Source organism: Thermobia domestica, chromosome 11 (genome assembly GCF_964235325.1).
Source record: "Thermobia domestica chromosome 11, izTheDome1.hap1.1, whole genome shotgun sequence".
In the NCBI taxonomy this organism is placed as follows: domain Eukaryota; kingdom Metazoa; phylum Arthropoda; class Insecta; order Zygentoma; family Lepismatidae; genus Thermobia; species Thermobia domestica.
In genome coordinates this window covers 58,211,477-58,231,038 of record NC_137464.1, presented here as the reverse complement: position 1 = coordinate 58,231,038, position 19,562 = coordinate 58,211,477, and the positions used below count along the sequence as shown (strand labels likewise).

Here is a 19,562-nt window from a genome sequence, read left to right as displayed (position 1 = left end):
AAACTGGATTGAAAATATTTCCTGGATAACTTATGTCGACCTTGGAAAATATACCTATCACCCGTGTCGGAACATCCAGATACTAACTAACATTGAAAGACTAAACGGCGTGACAAAGGTCTTGACATTTGAAGGCGGCGCTCCAAGTTCTCTGTAAATGCTACTAGCAAATGAGAAGCCAGCGGCATTGCCACGTTTATTTTGTGCATATCCACGTCTATCCCTTGCCACCTGATTGTTCTGTAGTTCGTCTGCTTAGCCAAGCCATTGCCATACCCCTTTACTACTTGGCAACGTCGCGTCAGAGCTTGCGTTTTATTCACTTAACTGAAATGCCAAGATGTTTGACACAGGCTATAGTTCAGAACATGAAGAGTAAAATTCCCCACTAAAATGATAAATAAATATTTTTTTTCTGTTTGTGTTTAGTAAGTAAATAGTTTGGTTACTGTTACAACAGTTTTTATGTTTCTGTGATGTTAGTGTACGTTAAATGAGTTTATCCATTAAATTTGACCATTCAACTGTTATGAAAATGTTATACGTTGTATAATACGGCCCTCGACGGAAGTAAGTCTTCTGTGATTGGCTCACCTCTTGTTCTAACTTGCATGTGGATTTAGATATTTATGTAGTTTATTAATATAATAAATAATTATTCTAGACATTACTTATCTGAGACGAGAAACCAGGGCGGCTTTAGGATTTTAATTTTGGGTAGGCCCGCTTCTTCGCTAATGGATACATATACACACTTGATTGCTTAATGGTAGTAGGAAATTTAGGAAATTACTTTTACAGTAGTGGTTAATACTATTTGTTAAATAACTATCTACCATTAATATAAATAGTGGAAAATATATTTACTGTTTATTGTATTTTTTAGCGTTTGTATATTTTTCAAAAATTTTGGGTAGGCCTGTGCCTACCCGCTAAAGCCGCCACTGCGAGAAACGTTACAATTCACGTCGCGCTTTCCAAATGCTCTTGCCTTTGGTGCGAGCGGTCCGAATTTCACTCACAGTGAGGACACTCAGTCAAAAAAGTTTAATAGCTCTTTCAAGGCAACTGTCCTCAGTGAAGTTCTTCCTGAGTTTTCCTCATTCACACCAGACAAATGCCAGGACGGTATCTGCTATACCAGACCCAGACCGCTTCCTTCCTTTCTCATTCCTTTTTTCCTTCCACCTTCCCCCAGGTAGTGTGCTCGCCGATGGACGTTATCCCTCATAGGTGACATGCTTAAGCCCATAGATGCCATTAAGGTCCAGAAACGTGTATAAATAAATAATCGTCACATTTTCGAGACGGAACGAGAAATTTCTCTAGTCTCGTGGATAATACTACATGTAGTTCATTCAAATCTTAGATCTCGAATGCTGTTTTAGTGTTACATAAGTCATAGTAAAATATTATAAATTGATAAAATGATTGTACAAACACAATGAAAAGCATTTATCAACGTTTAAAAATACCGACGACATTACACAATATACTTTAATAATAAATATAGTTTAAGTACTGTTGCATTACATTATTCAGAGATCTTATTAAATGCTTGCAGGGACATGGGTTTAGAAGTAAATGCAGAGAAAACTAAATACATGGAAGTGCGTCGGGACCGTAATACGGCAAATTGTGGAGGCGTTAAAATATTAAATAATAGTTTTGATAAAGTGGATAATTTCAAATATCTAGGATCAATATTAACAGAGGAAAATCATATTCACGAAGAAATTAAATGTCGACTAAAAGCAGGGAATTCGTGTTACTATTCGGTTCAAAATCTCTTGTCGTCGCGAATTCTGTCGAAGAATTTGAAGCTTAAAATATATAAAACGATAATCATGCCTGTTGTTCTGTATGGTTGCGAAACATGGTCACTTACTCTGAGGGAAGAACATAGACTGAAAGTATTTGAGAACAAGATCCTGAGAAGAATATTCGGACCCAAGAGGAACGGGAATGGGGAATGGCGGAAACTTCATAACGAGGAACTACATAGTTTATACGGTTTACCCAACATTGTTAGGGTCGTCAAGTCTAGGAGGCTTAGGTGGGCAGGCCATGTAGCTAGAATGGAAGAAAGTAGAAACGCTTTCAAAGTCTTGACTGGAAGACCCATAGGAAAACGACCATTAGGAAGACCTAGGCGCAGATGGGAGGATAATATTAAGATGGATCTCGCAGAGATAGGAATACAAAGTAGAAACTGGATGCAGTTAGCTAAGGATAGAAGTCAGTGGAGAGCTTTTGTGAACGCGGCACTGAACCTCCGGGTTCCATAGGTCATAGAGTTAGTTAGTTAGTTTGCATTACATTATTCGTCGATCTATTGTAACAAGGCTAGATTCTGATAATTTATAGATGGAATTAAGAAAAAAATCACTGCATAAGTTTATAAAACCAGATGAGAAAAATTTCGAGACGAGATGAGAAAAACTTTTTGCGATTTCTCGTCTCGTGTCGTCTTGCGGGCAACAATCCTTCCCATCAATACATATATACAAGAACCCCCGTTACTATATCTGAAAGCGACAGTCATCAAGTCCCACATGACTAATCTCGCTATTTTGTTACTGTGTATGGCATTGCTAACCAGCTTCCGTATCCCTTCATCCTTGCTTTTCGGACATTTCTTTTTGACTCTGTTATGGCTAAGCAGTTAGCGTGCACGCCCTTGGCGTGAGAGACCCGGTTTTGATACTCGGCGGAAGCTCATGTGATTTGGATCCCAAGTTAAGCTGTGAGTCCACGTCTCATATACCCTCGCTGCCCAATGGGACTCAAATCTAATAAGAAATTGGGTATTCCTTATTGGGAACACCCACTATAGCACATTATACCACCAATGTCATTTCCATCAACTGCTTCCTATTCTTCATCGCTAATTTTGGTACACAAAAATTGGGATTAGGACTATAGGTAAGTTATCTTCTCTTACATTTTAGCCACAAAATTGTTTTCTTTTCTCGGTGTGATTTCCCTCATGAGCCGCCACTAATTTTAGTAAAGATGCTTTAAAAAAAATAGTTTTAGTTTGGCATCCTACGCGTATGCGCTTGACACTAAAGAGGGCTGGCTGCTCATTAATGAAAGTGAACAGACGAATTACAGGAAATGGAAATTTTCCAACTAAACAACTCAGATTTAACCTTAGACATTTCAAATTCCTAATTAAAATTCAATATATGCAACTAGGTAGTAATAGATTAGTATGTAGTATAAAGACTTATTAGATAGTTGAGTAAGACGGAATACCATTCAAGTTGCCTAATAAAATACTGTATAAGCATAGTAAAACCGTAGGTTCGTTTTCGAATTTTTCTAGGTTAACATTATTCTGAGAGCTAATTTTACATTGACCGGGATTTTATTCCTGACATAAGAAAGCAACTATTATTGTTTGTAAATGAAAAGTAAATGAAAGCCAAAACATTTTCACCCTTGGCCCTCCAGCACTGAAGAAACGGTACTAATAGTATTACTCCTTGCGTCGTCGCTGTTTACGGTTCTTCTTCAAGAGAAATGAGTGTGTTGCTTTTAGCTGTGTTAACATGCCTTCTTACTGTGAAGATATCTAACGCCATAGATTGTGGTAAGTATTAATTTGTTATTATTGGCATCGAAATTCACTCTTGTCTTAATAGAATGACACTCTTTTTTTTTACCGACCTTGTTCTTATTATTTACAACGACAGAAGACGAGAAAGTATGGTGATCGTTAAAGTAAATCGAATTCAAGATTTCAGCTTAATTGTATGTTTCAATATCCCTAGGTAATCTCATTGCTGGTATAATGCCTTCGCGTGCTCGCTTTTCGAATACAAGATCTCTGGTGAGATTCCCGGTTTGAAAGTAACTGAACACATTACTGTTTTTCGGATTCCGCTTTAAAGTATAGTCAGGTCATATTTAATTACTTTAAGCCCTTGGGAGTAAGAAATTTTTTATGCGTTTTTTTTTCCTTTATTTGTCTGTATTCAGTTATGTGTAAAGTAAAAATAACACAACACAAAAAACTGACAAAAGACAAAACATTATTGACTAGTGCATTTCTAAGATCATTATTACAGTTGAGTCCCTAAAACTCGGTCACAGTCTGGCATGGCGAAAAATCCCGTTTAAGATCATTGCCAGGTATTTTTCTGAGGTCTGTCTTATCAGGTAAATCATTGTACAGTGTGTATTCTTTAATTTTCATTTTCATGTATAGTAAAGCCTCTATACCTTCATAAAGTACTACTTTTTCATTTGTTTAAAGCTAATTGAGAAGTTTATTTATTCTCTGTTGAATTCTGGGGGAAACACTCGTACTTTAAAAAAAATCCCGATAAATCGGCACTTTCACAAACTCGGCCACCTTTCGGTCCACTGTACCATTAAAATATAAATTCTACTGTACCATTAAAACTGTTAAACACCAGCCACCAGCGTACAGAACCAAATACTTAAGAAGTACAACGGAACCAAATGCTCCTATTTCATTGGTAGCAATTAAGAAATAGCCCAGTGATGCCAACCTGAAATGGTATAAAATCCTATCTGGAGAGACAAAAAATCCCATTTTGCATCTTTATTTCCCGCGTGCTATTATTATTATTATTCCTATTATTATTATTATTATTATTATTATTATTATTATTATTATTATTATTATTATTATTAATAATAATAATAATAATAATAAATATGAAAATGAAACTTATGTATGTCGCGTGCTACAGTTTTCAATCTCTATGTGAATTATGAATAAATTTCAACCTTCTACTTTTATACAACAGTTTGTGAATAACCATTTTCCTTAATCGAGAAGAAATATATTTTGCTATGTTGTCAGAAATGCAGCCCACGCCTTTGTATCATCATCTTATATTCAGGGACGTCATTTAGGGAGGGGGAAATTGCCCCTCCAAGAGTTTGAGGAATACATATACTTTAATTAATTGTCTACTAATATATTAGTACAAAACGTGAAAGTCTTATGTCGGTGGTGCTCTTGCTCACCCTCAAGCAAAGTCTGAAATGACGCCCTTGCTTATATTGAACCGAATGATCTAGAAAATTTTTGTTCATACATTTCGTATGGAACGTTTATAAATTGATAGTTTCTTGTTTGATATTTTACTTTTTTTGTTTCATTCATTCATTTTTTTTTCTCGAAATAACAGGGCACAAATTTCGTTTCTGGGTACTTGATTTTTTTAAGAATCACTTATGTTTAAATCACTTCTCACTAGCATAAACTTTGCCGATGACAAAGAAAAAAAAACTTCAGACCAGTGTTGCCATACTTGGTACAATTGTATTAAATTCAGCTCTTTTTGTCATTCATCGGCCCGTTGGTATCACGCTGGCATTTTCAGCCCCTTTTGTGAAAAGTTGGTACAATTCTACCAAATTCAGCACTATTTAACAAATACTTGTCATATTTTCAAATACTTATTACTTCTTTACAAATGTCAGTTTACTTACCTTATATTCTTGCAGTATATTATCCTCATTCGGTAGTGAAATAAGCGAAAATAAGGTGCAATAATTTATATTTTAATATTTTATTATAACGTGCTGTTTACAAATGAACTCAGAAATGATTTATTTCTTCCTCGTTTTATATATTTTTTTCATATATGGCCATAATACCGTTTTGGTTTATTGGTCACTGAAATAGAGGCGCGTTTGGTTTCCTTACAATACATACCGAAGATGATAACTGTTTTCCCTTTTAATTTGCAGCCTCTTTTTAACTTCCTACGTTCGAGAAAAGTTTCATCTACTTCCACGGTTGTTCGGGGTCCTCCTATTTGGATGTTTTTCAAAGGTAATTTTAAAAAAGATCACTTTCTTGATTTAGACTCTTGAAAGAGGGAAGGGGGTGTTCTAAAACTTTACCTCTTTTAGTTTCGTGTTATAGAGCCATGTATTACACTGGTATAAAATAATTTGAATTCAGCGCTTCTTGTTTCAATTTGGTACTATTTTCAGCCCGCTCCAGAGATAGGATTGTGGCATCAGTGCTTCAGACTAAAGTGGACAACATTGAGACACTTATTGATGATTCATTACGTCTACTTCCTGCGTGTAGAGAATTTCGTTGGAGTGAATAATACACATGGCGAAAAATCACATATTTATATGTGTCTCCAATTTCGACGAAAATTCCCTTTATCCCATTTCGAATAATTAACGCCAAAAAATCTCAGAAAATGGGACTTTCCCCATGAGCTGGCACTGCAATAGCCACGTACGTATCTGTTTCTCTTTAAAAATGTGCGTTACACAAACTATTTTACTTTGCTCTCATTTACATAAGCTACTTTTTCATTTATATATATATATATATACATATATATATATATATATATATATATATATATATATATATATATATATATATATATATATATATATAGTTCTGACTTTAAAGGTGTCATAGGTACATTGAAAATTATCAGTAATAAGATCGTTGAGAGCTAGTACTGGTTTAATTATTCAAGCAAGAGTACACATTACCCATTACTAGTTGAATGTATTGTAGAAAACCATTATTTCTGATTTTGTCTGCCGTCACACTCGTAACTAAGGTAACAATGGTTCTACAGAACATACGTATGCAACTTATACAAGTGGTCAACTCAAATAACAGCAGAATATACGTTTGAATATATTGGGTGGTATGAATAAAATGGAGTCTAGACTCTGCTCACTTGAGATGAGCATGCTCTATTCCTGAGCAAACTCTAAAAATTTCGTATGAATAAAAACTATCAATAGTTTTGAGAGCTTACTCTTGCAGAAGCCGAGCATGCTCATAGAGGTTGCTCCACTCCGCGCTGGAACGACGAAGCAAGCAGTCTGCAACTGCACTTATTTCTGCTATATTATTTTTAAAAGAATAGCATGTATTGTCATTTATTTTAAGAAGTGTCAACAGACATAAATGAAACAAAAAAAAAAAAAGAGAGAGAGAGATAGAGACATTTATTTCAAGAAATTTGTGTTGAACTTTTCTATAAAACCTCATAGATGCTATAAGATTTATAAGGATTACTAGGTCTGTAGTATAACATGAATATTTTATATCAAGTATTTGACAAACTACTACTGTAAATAAACTGTACTTTTCATGAAAGATCTTACATTTTAATGACCAACTATGATTCTGGCAATTTCATTTCTCCTTTGTTGCCCACGTTGTCTCACGCGCGGGATGCCCTCGTTATCCTCTTCCATGTCGTCATAGTCTTCAAACGCTCTCTCAACAATGTAAAACTCGCCGTCTTTCAGATATTTAGCCACATTATGAAGAACAAAACAAGCTAGAATCACTGAAGGCACTTTGTTGGTCGCCAATCGTATTTTATTTTCCAGTATAGGGAATCGCTGCTTGACTTGACCGAAGCATCTTTCTATTATAACTCGTTCTCCTTTGAAGCAGTTGTTGAATTCTCTTTCTCCTTCTGTAGCTGGATTTTGGAAAGGAGTCATAAGCCAAGGAGCAATGGCGTATCCAGAATCGCCCAGAAGCAAGGCTCCTGACCTGTTTTCTGTCATGACCACACGAACAGCTGAATTCATCCATATTCGGGAGTCGTGCACCGAACCTGGCCAGGAAGCATCAACGCTCGTGAATTCCTCGTCACAATTATAAGTGGCTTGAACATTCAAGGTGAAACGTCCTTTACGATTTATGTACGCCTCCGCGTGTACATGAGGTCGTTTAATTTCCACATGTGTGCAATCGATGACCCCGATGGCAAAGGGAAAATTGTATTTTTGGCGCCACTTATTCATTTCTGCCTGCTGTTCAGCAACAGTTGTTGGGAACTTTATCCACAGGGGAGCCTTTTCGATTATTTTGTCTAGAACATTTGCAAATGTCACGGACACCGTACTCTGAACCACACCTATATCCTCCCCTACCCCACTTTGAAACCCTGGATCACTCAAATATCTCCAAAAAAATTCGCATTCTCTGTTCGTTAGTAAGTGCCCCGCCTCTAGTTTCATTTGTTGTACCTAGGAAATAATCACTTAACCACTTCACGTTTTCTTGATCAAAGCGATACTGAGTTTTATAGTCCACTTCTCACGTGTTTCTGCGCTCCTTGTATATTTTACGTCGTTGTAAATTCATGAATGCAACCATTTTCACAACACATCTTCACTGCACGGCTTGAGTCAGCTAATGAGGTGACTCCAGATTTTTGGCGACAGTACTCCGAAGTGCGAGCACGAACTCGTTTTTATTCATATGAAATGTGAGCATGCTCGATAGTTTTCAGACCATGCTCCAGCACTGAGTAACCTCTCCCTGAGTATGCTCTCTTTGCTCCTCTTTATTCATACCAAAAGGAGTAAACTCCACAAATACTGGAGCATGCTCACCTTGCTCCACTTTATTCATAAGACCCATTGTAAAATCAATCAACATAGGGTATCTATCTCTCTAGATGGTCTTCATGTTTGTGAAACCTGGTTTTCCCATGAGCTATGCATTATTTCTTATTGTGTAAATTGGCCTCTTGTCTCTCTAGAAACTTGGCCACATTGAAGCACTTTTACTCTTCTGCTGCTAACATTAAATTTACCTTTCCATATTAGATGATCAACACTTGATAGCATGTGCCAGATCGTCTTCACTTCTTAGAATCCTTTTCGGCAAATATAGGCCTACTGCTTATGTTATGTTGGGGTGTTCAATACATATAGGGGACAAACGGCAGAACCTTTTTCAATAAACGTAAGTTCTGCAAGAAAAATTAGATAAATCCTACTTTTAAAACATTGGATTTAGGTTACTTAAACTTCCTTCAAAAAAAAATCTTACTTCACGCTTGACTTAACTTCATTTATAATATTTTTCAAGTTTGGATTTTTCTTTTGGGCTGCCGAAAAACTCAGCTTTTATCAACTGGGCAGAACACTATTTCTTGTGTCAGTCCATTCCAAATTCATATGTGAGAAAACTCTTTCCGCAAATGAATTTGACGGTGGGATGCTAAGGAGACGACCTTAAATAAATTTGGCAACTCCCAAGGAAGGGTCACGGAGTGGCTCCGCTGAGATCCGAACGAGACAATTGTGTTTGCATTTGATATGTTATAACTAGACGAATCCCAAAGTTATACGTGCCACCGGGCGGAATGTCGTGAGTTACATATTTTGTATAACTATTCTATCAGGCCTTGTTTCCATTTTGTACTAATACACAATAACACACTGAGCAAGGCTATGTGATGAGAGCCATAAGGAGTGGAAGTCTGATGAAGACACAGTTATTGTGTTGAAACTTTTTTTTTTTTTTTTTTTACATATCATCACATAGCCTTGCTCAGTGTGTTATTGTGTATTAGCATATTTTGTAATATAAAAGCTACAAAGCTGGCAGAATAGTTTGAACCGAGTCATTTGTTCGGAAACGGTTGAGTAAATGGAAAACTCGGACAATACGTATCCCATCATCTTTAAGGACACACTTTTTCGGATAAAAAAGTTTGCCTCAGGGTCCTCGCAGGGTCCCAGATAGGGTCCAACTCAAATTTTTAAAATGGAAAGGGAGTTTAAGTAGCACATCGTTTGAAAGCTGTTGTAAAATGAAAGAAAGTGCAGCAAGTCTCGACTCTCTGCGACAACCCTGTGCAAAATGGCGGAGGGTCAAAATGTAAACAAAAACTTAATTGAAAAGTCGATGGTCACCCCTATAAATCGGAAACGGTGAGACAAATGTGAAAATAGGAAAGGGAGTGTGGCATTATTTTCAAAGTACAATTTAAGTTAAAACGTCTTGTCAAGGGTTCACACAGGGTCCCAGGTGGGGTCCAACTAAAAAGTTTCAACTGGCAGGAGGGGTTAAGTAGCACGTCGTTTGCAAGATCTTGTTAAATGAAAGTAGATGGAGCAAGTCTCGACTTTCTACGACAACCCTGTGCAAAATTGCGGCAGGTCAAAATGTAAACAAAAGCTTAATTGAAAAACTATGGGCACCTTGAATGCAAGATGGCCGCTTAAAACCTATGACATTCATAACAATACAAATCTAAATCTCTATTTTTCTCTATTATGTATTTAGAAACAATAAGAAGACTAAAGAGCAGTTGAATTTCGATTCACATGAACTATTATTTCATTCCGTAACAAAACATATATGTTTTGTTCCTAATGCATGTTCGTCACGGTAGGGGAGACCGGGTATGGTTGTAACACGTTTTGGTTGTAACAAAGCGAGTAGTTTCTACGCTAATCACTAGATGTGGTTCATGTTCCAGTCAAAACACAAGCCCTTCATGCACGTTCAGTCACTGTTTTTGTGTGAGGTAACGCGTGTTCGTCTTGAAGTTGTCGCGGTTATGGTGTTTTTTGGGCAGGTAAGTACATTTTCTATGTCCCTGAAAATATGTAATATTGCAATATGTGTGCGAAACATTTAGATAATTTGAGTAAAATATTAAAAAGGATACTAATGAGTATTTGTTTACGTACGGAAACCAAACACAGAATCAACACAATTTTGCAAGTACTCTGTCAAAGATGGCTACCGCAGTATGAGGTTGGTTGTAACAAAAAAAATGGGTCTGGTTGTAACGCTGTTACAACCAGCCCCCACAGAGTAAAACAATGCATATGTAATTAAGTTTGTATTATTTACTTGAAAATTGTTTGCCTAAATAGTGATTCTGTTACATGTACATTGTTTTCCCTCTCTCTCTCTCTTTTTCTTTTAAAAGTATTTTGATTCTCTTATAAAAGTTATGTACCTACTTAACGACACACAACAGCCTATTGTTTGGTAGGTATCCGCTGTTATAAAGGATACTGGTTTTACCTTGCTATTGAAGCAGATGTAATTTTAATCTGTAATAGTGAAATATATGGTTCATCTTGTTATCTGACGAAGACAGTGATAACGCAATTTGCCTAGTTTGTTGTGCATTACTTTCCAAAAGTGCGCCAAGAGAGAAATGGATTCAATGTAATTTTTGTCATGGATGGCCTCAAGTTGTCTGTACCACCATGACGGTGAATACAAATGTCACAATCTATTTCCTATTGTAGGTAAAAGTAAAAGTAGACTAGGTAACTGAAAGTGTAAATTTAAGTGTCGAAGTGCATAGGGTACTAGAGTAGATGTAGATGTCGAAATGTAGATGTGAGGGTCTAGTACAATGTTTCATATTATGGTTATTATAACAAATGATCTGTTGACATTTTTAAGTTAAAAGAAATATGTCAAGGCTAGTTAGGGTTACATTTCTTTAGGTAAACCTGGTATGTAAAAGGCAAAGTAAACCTAAATATATCATACAATTCTGTTCATTCATCAAACTATTAGCTATTTTGTTGTATGTATACTGTAAACTGTAGACCTAGCTATTCATTTGCTGCTAAGATATATTTCTAATGTGAAGAGAGAGTTATATATATATATATATATATATATATATTTGTGTGTGTGTGTGTGTGTGTGTACATGTAAAAAGCACAGTACTTTCATTAGTCATCAGTTCTCTAACGTATTCTATATCACTCTCTGAACCTGTAACAGAGGAACATATTAAATATCGATCTTATAATCTAATTTTGTGTTAATATTGTAATATATGTAATAGCAATTGTATCCACTTACCAAAGATACAGCACGTTACAACGAACCTCAATCACTGTTACAACTAACCTCAACGTCGGGGTTGGTTGTAACATTTGGATAGTCTTTGTTTTTCCACTATATCTCAGCAAATACTTTACATTATCTGATAAGTCCTAGGTATTTTGAGAGAATAATGTCCAAACTTCCGATCACGTGCAAAAATTAGTATTTTTCTTCAATTGGAGTCTAGTTATGGATAAAAATGTAAAAAGTGTTACAACCATACCCGGTCTCCCCTACTCTCCATATCATTTACGTGGATATAACCAATATGCGATGAACACACAACTCTGACTTTCTATTCATCCTGCTAAACAAAAGTTGAATACCTTCGGGTATTTTTCTAATTTTGTCATACGTAGTTCATGCATAAAGGACTTGCTGTACCAGTAGGTTGGGGGCTCTATTGTAACGTATTCGTGATGGTTACATTTGTATGTCATTCGTTGGTTTGATCGCAATATTTCAAGCAATACCAAATATAGAAAAAAAATCATTTACAAGATTGGCGAGTAGACTAGTACCAAACCATATGTAAGTCATTTCGGTACATCGAACTGCGTCAAACTTTGTTGGTTTGGTCACAGTATTCCAAGATATAACATATTTATGTACAAACTCATTTTTCACGCTGGCAGCCATATTGGATTACTGATTATACTCTTTGATATATTGTGGATATCTACTATTAACCATAAACGTAAATATCACATTTCGCTTTTCCAACACCAGTTACATTTTTTTTTTTTTTTTTTTTACCCCAAAACGTTTGTTGTTGAAAATGATGGGATACGTGTTGGCCGAGTTTTCCACTTACATAACCGTTTCCGAACAAATGACTCGGTTCAAACTATTCTGCCAGGTAATTTTTTTGTAGTTCTTACATTACAAAATATGTTGTAACTCACGATATTCCGCCCGGTGGCACGTATAACTTTGGGATTCATCTAGTTATAACATATCATCTCGTTCGGATCTTACCGGAGCCACTCTGTGTCCCTTCTTTTTCAGAATTTTTTCTGAAATAACATTTGCTATTTACTGCCCACACTCATGAAGACTCATTAAAAACTGCGGGCTTTAAAATCGTTACTTGAGATAAATTTGTCATTTGGGCAAAATACGGGACTTATGCCGCCCCGTATCGAAGCTTCCCGGGACGAAGGACAAAATCATAAAATAAGGGATTGTCCCTTAAAATCTGGGACATTTGGGAAACCTGCTCATGTTGGGAGCATTTTCCTTCTGGAGAACTTGTAAGAAGGCTAGTAATTTATGTTGCAAAGTGTAAATAATAATAGCAGTTTTTGTTGCTTGCTTGTGTTGTTTATATTAGCAGGGACGACGCGAGAGGGAAGGAAAGGGATAAAGCACATTCCACAGACTAACCCTTTCCTCAAAGACAAGATGAGTTTTAATGTAAGACAAGTAATATAAGGCTATCCTTTTCGGAACAAAAAAGAAAGCTTCCCCCAAAATGTCTGTGTTTCCACTTGCCCGGCCCTCCCCAGAAATTAAGGCTGGTGTTGTCATTGCCCATTAACAAGGAGAATTTAGTTACTTGTAAAAATGAAATTAAAAATCAACTTTTGGTGTTTCGTTACTACGAGAGGTGTGACGGCAAGCAGGGGCGCAAATCTGTCTTCAACATTGGGGGGGGGGACAGGTAAGACCGTTCCCATATATTTTTAAGCGATTTTCAAAATATTTATGAATTTGAAAAACAATGCTATGGAGGATCAGGGGAGCAAAGTTGTCTTCAACATTGGGAGGAGAGCAGATTTTAGACTTATTCTGGAGGGGGAGACTCATATTACGGTAGGTGAATCTGATTTCTAAGGTAAACCTGTTGTATATTAAGTATATATCCGGCGATGTAGATGAAGTGGCAGTCGGACAGAAATAATCATTTCTCCCCAAAAAAAACACATTTCAAATCGGATTATTGGGGGGACAGCTCCCCAGTTCAAAGATTGAGGGTACATGTCCCCATCATCCCACCGCGATTTGCACCAGTGACGGCAAGGGCGTTTCGACTATTTCTTTCAATTGACGATCTTTAAAAAGTTTCGAGGACTTTACATTGGAAGATTTTCATCTTTGAAAATTGTCAATAATCTTAAATTCAGTTCAAATGTTATCGACAAGGGTGTCTTAACAGCATTATGAGTGCCCCTGTGTAAACCAGTTGCTGGGCCCCCTACGGAAACGACTCACATTAAGTTACCTTGATACAAACAGATTGACATGCTTGTTTGGGCCCAGGGTAAGTTTCCATCCTACCCACGGCCATGATTGATCGATTCATAATTTTGTAAGTTTGCAGAAATGCTGTAGAAAAAATACCTAAAGAATATAAGTATACTCTGGTCAATGAAACAAATCAAAATTTATTTATTTATTTCTTGCAGGCTCAACTAGTGTGGTTTATAATGTGAAAATACAGAATTGTGACACATTGCCCTGTGTCCTTCGACGAGGACAGGTACTCAGAGCTGAAGTTACATTTAGTCCATGTAAGTGTGCCTCTTCTTCTCAAAATATATATTGTTTTTTTTATTTAGAAGTATTAGATGCGATCCTGTTCGGAGAAATCAAACAACAATGAATCAAAATATCTTACTTAACAGTGTATCCTTTTTTCATATACTGTCCATAATTAATCAAATAAATACTCTATTCCAATAGAATGAAAATTATCACTAAGAAATCGGTTTCCTCAAAATCTACGCATCAGAATTCAGAGTAAAGTAATTCATTTTGTTCAGCTTATTATGATTTATTGATTGATACATTTATTTTTATTTTATTTTATTTTATTTATTTATTTATTTATTTATTTATTTATTTATTTATTTATTATTATTATTTTTTGGAACTTTAAGAGTTAATCATAATTTTCGGCTCCATCTCATTGTAACGGGTACTTTGGTCCAAGTCCGGTTGCGCCAAGTTTTGTAAAGGTTGGTTTTGGTCAAATTTATTAGATATGTAAATTTGACCTCGATTCCTGAATATGAGCATGTGATAATTATCATAATGATATGCATTATGCTAGGGTTCGCCAGATCTGAATAAATTAATATGTAAATTTGTATTTGCCTACCAAGGCTGGGCTTTTGATGGTTTGCTTCCGAAAAGTGCACCGGTGCGATAGTAAACTAAATCATGGAAAGCTGAAGTTAACGCCGCGGGGCTTGAACCTCAGGTCTCCAAGTCTAATGTTCAATTAGCGATTCACGAAACGTAGAGAAATTTAAAGGTAATACTTCTAATGATATACAGATCTCGAAGTCCTACTTTTCCCCCAAAACGGTATTACCAGGGCGCTAGGAAAAAGTAGTTGCGCAGCTAATTAGAATTTAAATAAAACAAAGTAAACATCTGTTTTACGCAACCTCCACAGAACGGTCACACGCTGCAAAGCTGAAAGAAAATTTTCTCGCTAATGCAGTTTTTATGGGACAGACTGTGCTGACTACCACTTGGAGAGGCAAGTGAATTTTTGAATAAAAATTCAATTGCTGAATGCTACAATAGATTTTTGATTTATTGAAATAAAAGATATAATGTAAATAGATCAAATCGAAATAATTCAAAATAACTCAAATTAATGATGACTGTGGTGGTCAGTTCAGAGATCTCCCAAATTACTGGTAATGTCAAGACAAAAAAATGCTTTTACCATGTCTAGCAGGGGTGAGGAATTTAAATCTACTCTGCTTAAATAACAAAAGTTACACAGAAATTTGGTAACAGCAATAAAATTTTAATTAATTAAAAATAAAGGTAGTTACTAGTGAATGGAATAACAATATAGAGTAGTCAACGATAAAAAAAAATTAAATAACAGAAGAAAAATCTTTTCAACAAGAATCAATACCATTGCTCGATTTTTGAAAATGTTATTATCAATACCTGAATTATGTTTATGGAATCAGAAGGATTCCACCTGAGATCGTTAAATAGAGAATTTAGTTTCTTATCTCAGCATACAATTATGTGATTTCCTGAATCATTTCATACTTCTGATTAACAGTTCCTTTTTTTTTAAATTTCCAATTAAGGCTAAAAAAATACAATTAATCTGAATTGCTATCATATATGCTTTTGAATAATTTCTAACAGTAAATGAGATTTTTAATTTCTCTGCTTATAATTAAACAGTGGCAAACAGAATGTTATTACTTAAATTGAAGTTTATTTATCACCTCCAGATATTATTATTAAAGAAGAATTAAGAAAAAATAGAATAGAAAAAAAATGAAAAGACTGTGGAGAAGTTATGATTGGATAATTTTGATTTACTTTAAAAGTCATGACTTGCTAGCGAATGGGAATGGAAACGTGAAATTATAGAAAAGATACAATAGGATAGAAGTGCACTTGTGGATCTTAATATTCGTATATATACATATATCATATAGCTAAATATTCATACATATAAACATTCAAATCATTATTCATTCTTATCTAAACAAATTACCAAAGAAAAATCAATGTTCATTACTATATAAACAAGCCATAAAATACACATATAATATTGATACAAATATATATCAATATTGGGATATCAATTGGACATTACTTTGAATTAGTGGACTTCTTGTCTTCAGTGATCAGAGTCCGTCTGCGTAACGTGTCGCTTAATTAAATACTTATCGAGGAATTATCCTAACTTTTGTATATATTATTTAATTTACCGACAGGCCGAAACTCTTGCTTTTACAAAAACCTTTACAGATGTGCAACTACAATTCGTTTCCGTTAACAAAGTGCCTATCCAAACAATTATCATCAAATAACTAATAACATTGAATTTATGTTTTATTCAAAGTGCAACTCTCAAATTTGCATTTCCACAGACATGAATATTATTCTAAATATTAGCACTCGGTAGGCTACAAATATGGTTCTTATTTTGACCCTTTCTTCAATAATTATGTAACAGAAAGTCTTAGTTTATGATGAAGAGTTAAGAACTCAAACGGTTATGCAATAAGATGTAATATTTCTTCAATAAAATAAAATAAATCGATAAAATAAAATGGATCACTGACATGCAACTGGATTTGTGATTATTGGATGAAAATTAAGGCACGTTAATTGTTCATTCCGTATGGGAACGGAGAATCAAACAACACTAACAGTCTCGACCCGATTGGGGAATGAAGCAAAGAAATCGACGGATGACATCTGCCAAAATAGTCCGGCCTTGAGTCATAATGGGGAAGAAATAAAATAACTATATTTCCTACCTTCTCACCGCAACTGGTCGCCATTTCTTTTTATGACTGCTTCTTACCAGGCACGTACTTTCTTCTTTGCGTCAAACTTGTTAAAAATGTAGCACTGGCACTTAGCTTCTCCTGCTTCTTTCCATCTGGGCCATGCTTCCGTCACAGTTCCATGGTTGGTCCTTGCTTCAGATCTCGACGTGTGCATCTCATGGGCTGTATACTCAACCGGTCGATCATTTGCCTCTTCACAGAGCATATGCTGGGGCTTCCATGGGATGTAAATGTTTGATTCTGTTCTACTATGGAGTTGGCTGACACTATCAACTAGTTCGATCACTGCCACTATCAACAAGTTCGATCACCGCCACTATCAACAGGTTCGATCACCGCCACTATCAACAAGTTCGATCACCGCCACTATCAACAAACCACTTCTGCTTTTGATAACACCTTTTTCTTAAAGTAAAATAATTCGAATAATATTTATCAATGTAGTCTACAGTGTTTGAACGATATTAATCAATAGGAAATGTTAGCTGGTAGGCCCCTCACAAAACACCACGACTGCGATGTACTAGCACATACTTTTTAATTAAGAATCACTTTTAAAAAATAATAAGTTCGTCGATATTTGTTAGTGTGTGTGTGTGTGCGTAGAGCGGCCGTGTGTAATGTTCGACGAATGTATTGCAACTGCCGTAGCTTCTTTCGTGTTGGGGCGCGTACCTATCTATAAACAAAAAGATCTTTCTTTTCTTTCAAAAAAATTTAAAATTCGCAACTTGGTTTGTTGTGGTGGCGGTTTTCGTTGTTCTCTTTAAAAAAAAAAGTTCGTTGTAACGTTTTAGGTTGAGTTTATGACATGCTTCCAAAGCCAAAAGGGTTTTTGAATGTTTCCAATGTCAAAAGGATGTTTTAGCAGTTTCTCGAAGAATTCCTGTTAATTGCTCAGCCTATGTGTGGGCCACGAGGACAGAAAGAAACGGGATCTATTGTGTAGAAAAGTTGTCCTTCCGTTACCTGCGATCGAAGCTGCTTGAATCGCAAAGTAAAGATGTTCATTAAAAAAAAAAGAAATTGTGTTCTGGCTAACTCAAATTTTAATATCGAGTTGATTGTACATAATTTACATATGTAATAATAATTGCTTCTAGGCGATTGTCACAACTACCCCCCTCCTAAGATGAAGCAAGTGCTGCAACTTCGTTGAAGTACGGTTTCATCCCAAGAGAACATGGGTGATGTGTTACATTAAATGCACAAAATTTAAAAGTCCAAAAATATGTTCCTAAAAATCCGAACCCTAAAATAAAAATTGTTTTAATTTTAAAAAGTACATTAAAATCCTGGCTCTAATATCGACTTTGAAGTATTTCAGTTTTCAAATAAAATTTTCTTAAAAATCCTAGCTCTAGTTATTCATGTGGTGATCATTTTCTATATAATGACTTGGTAGTCAGTGTGGTCCCTGGTTTCAAGTATGTGGTCATTTTGAGCTTTCTTATTGGACGTGAGGCATGGTTTACAATAATACTGTGATATTTAATTTGACCATCAGCTGCAAGGATTCCTTTTCCCAAAGTACTGGCTTCCCTAGGTGACACACCAATATCTTTTAATACACTCCTCAGCGTCCTGGACTACAGGGAAGGATAACATCAGAGTTCAGAGGATTTTCTGGAGGTAGAGCTCCTCCTTATGCGAGGGCAAGGCCATGGCTCGCACTTGAGATTTCATTATCCGGCTGTACTTTCACCTCTTCTATATAACATCGTAATATTATGTTCACCATATTCTGAGGGCAAAGTTTCATATCAACGTACTGAAACTTGCTAAGTTCTTGGTGGCTGCTCGCAGCTCAGAGCTTATCTACTTTCTGCTCGGCGCGTTCTTCGCATATATCATCACCAAGGTGAAGGGGTGCGTTGAGTCTCTTGCTCAAAACGCAAAACTCCCTTCAGAGCTCAAATCGGGAATTTCTCTCAACCGATGGCTCGCTATCTGTACATAACATATATACGTATGCATCTCTAGGCACTTTCACATGTATTTCAAAATTGTCTCTCTTAGGCCGGTTTCAATATAGAATGTCGCACTTTGGCGGATATCTTTGTCCATCTGTCCTCTTCATTCATATTTGCCTCACTTCGCAATATAGTCATTGGATTCAGGAATACGCTGGTTAATAACAATTTTTCTTTAGTATTATCGTGTCTATACTTCATCTTCTATTAAGGTGCCAGATTTATTCCAATGGAGCGTGCCATTCTAAAAGTTTCTAGTCTGCTGTTCCTGCAGTACATTCTGTATGCAGTTATTGGATTCTTTTTTTTTTTCATCGCTTCGAATTCAAGTTTTTCCGATGTGGAATCATGGTGGTACTTCGTTTTAATTTATTCCATGCCGTCATAATTCAAGATAGGTTGCTTTCTAGCATGCTCTCTCTCTGACCATCATCTCGCACCCTCGGCCACTAACTAAGTTCTAATATGCCAACATCATGGTGAACTGAATGGTAGCGAAGCTAATACCATTCAGGTTGTGTTCAGTGCTTTTAGGTCTGTCTAGTGAGTTGTAACATGGCAAACTTGTTCCTTCTGGCCAGTTGTCATCGGACATTTCTTGACATTTAGCTCTTTTGATCGTACCCATCCTTATACCATACAGTCTATTTT

General features: G+C 35.9%; 1 protein-coding gene across 1 annotated transcript in view; it reads left to right on the top strand.

The window, feature by feature from the left end:
• Window positions 1–3,440: 3,440 nt before the first annotated feature.
• Window positions 3,441–19,562, top strand: part of LOC145664088 (NPC intracellular cholesterol transporter 2-like) — a 34,048-nt gene continuing 17,926 nt past the window's right edge. Inside the window, exons 1-2 of the mRNA XM_081730436.1 lie at window positions 3,441–3,598; window positions 14,059–14,163. Of these exons, the coding sequence (XP_081586562.1) occupies window positions 3,529–3,598; window positions 14,059–14,163 (175 nt within the window). The 5' untranslated portion in view covers window positions 3,441–3,528. The remainder of the gene's footprint in view (window positions 3,599–14,058; window positions 14,164–19,562) is intronic.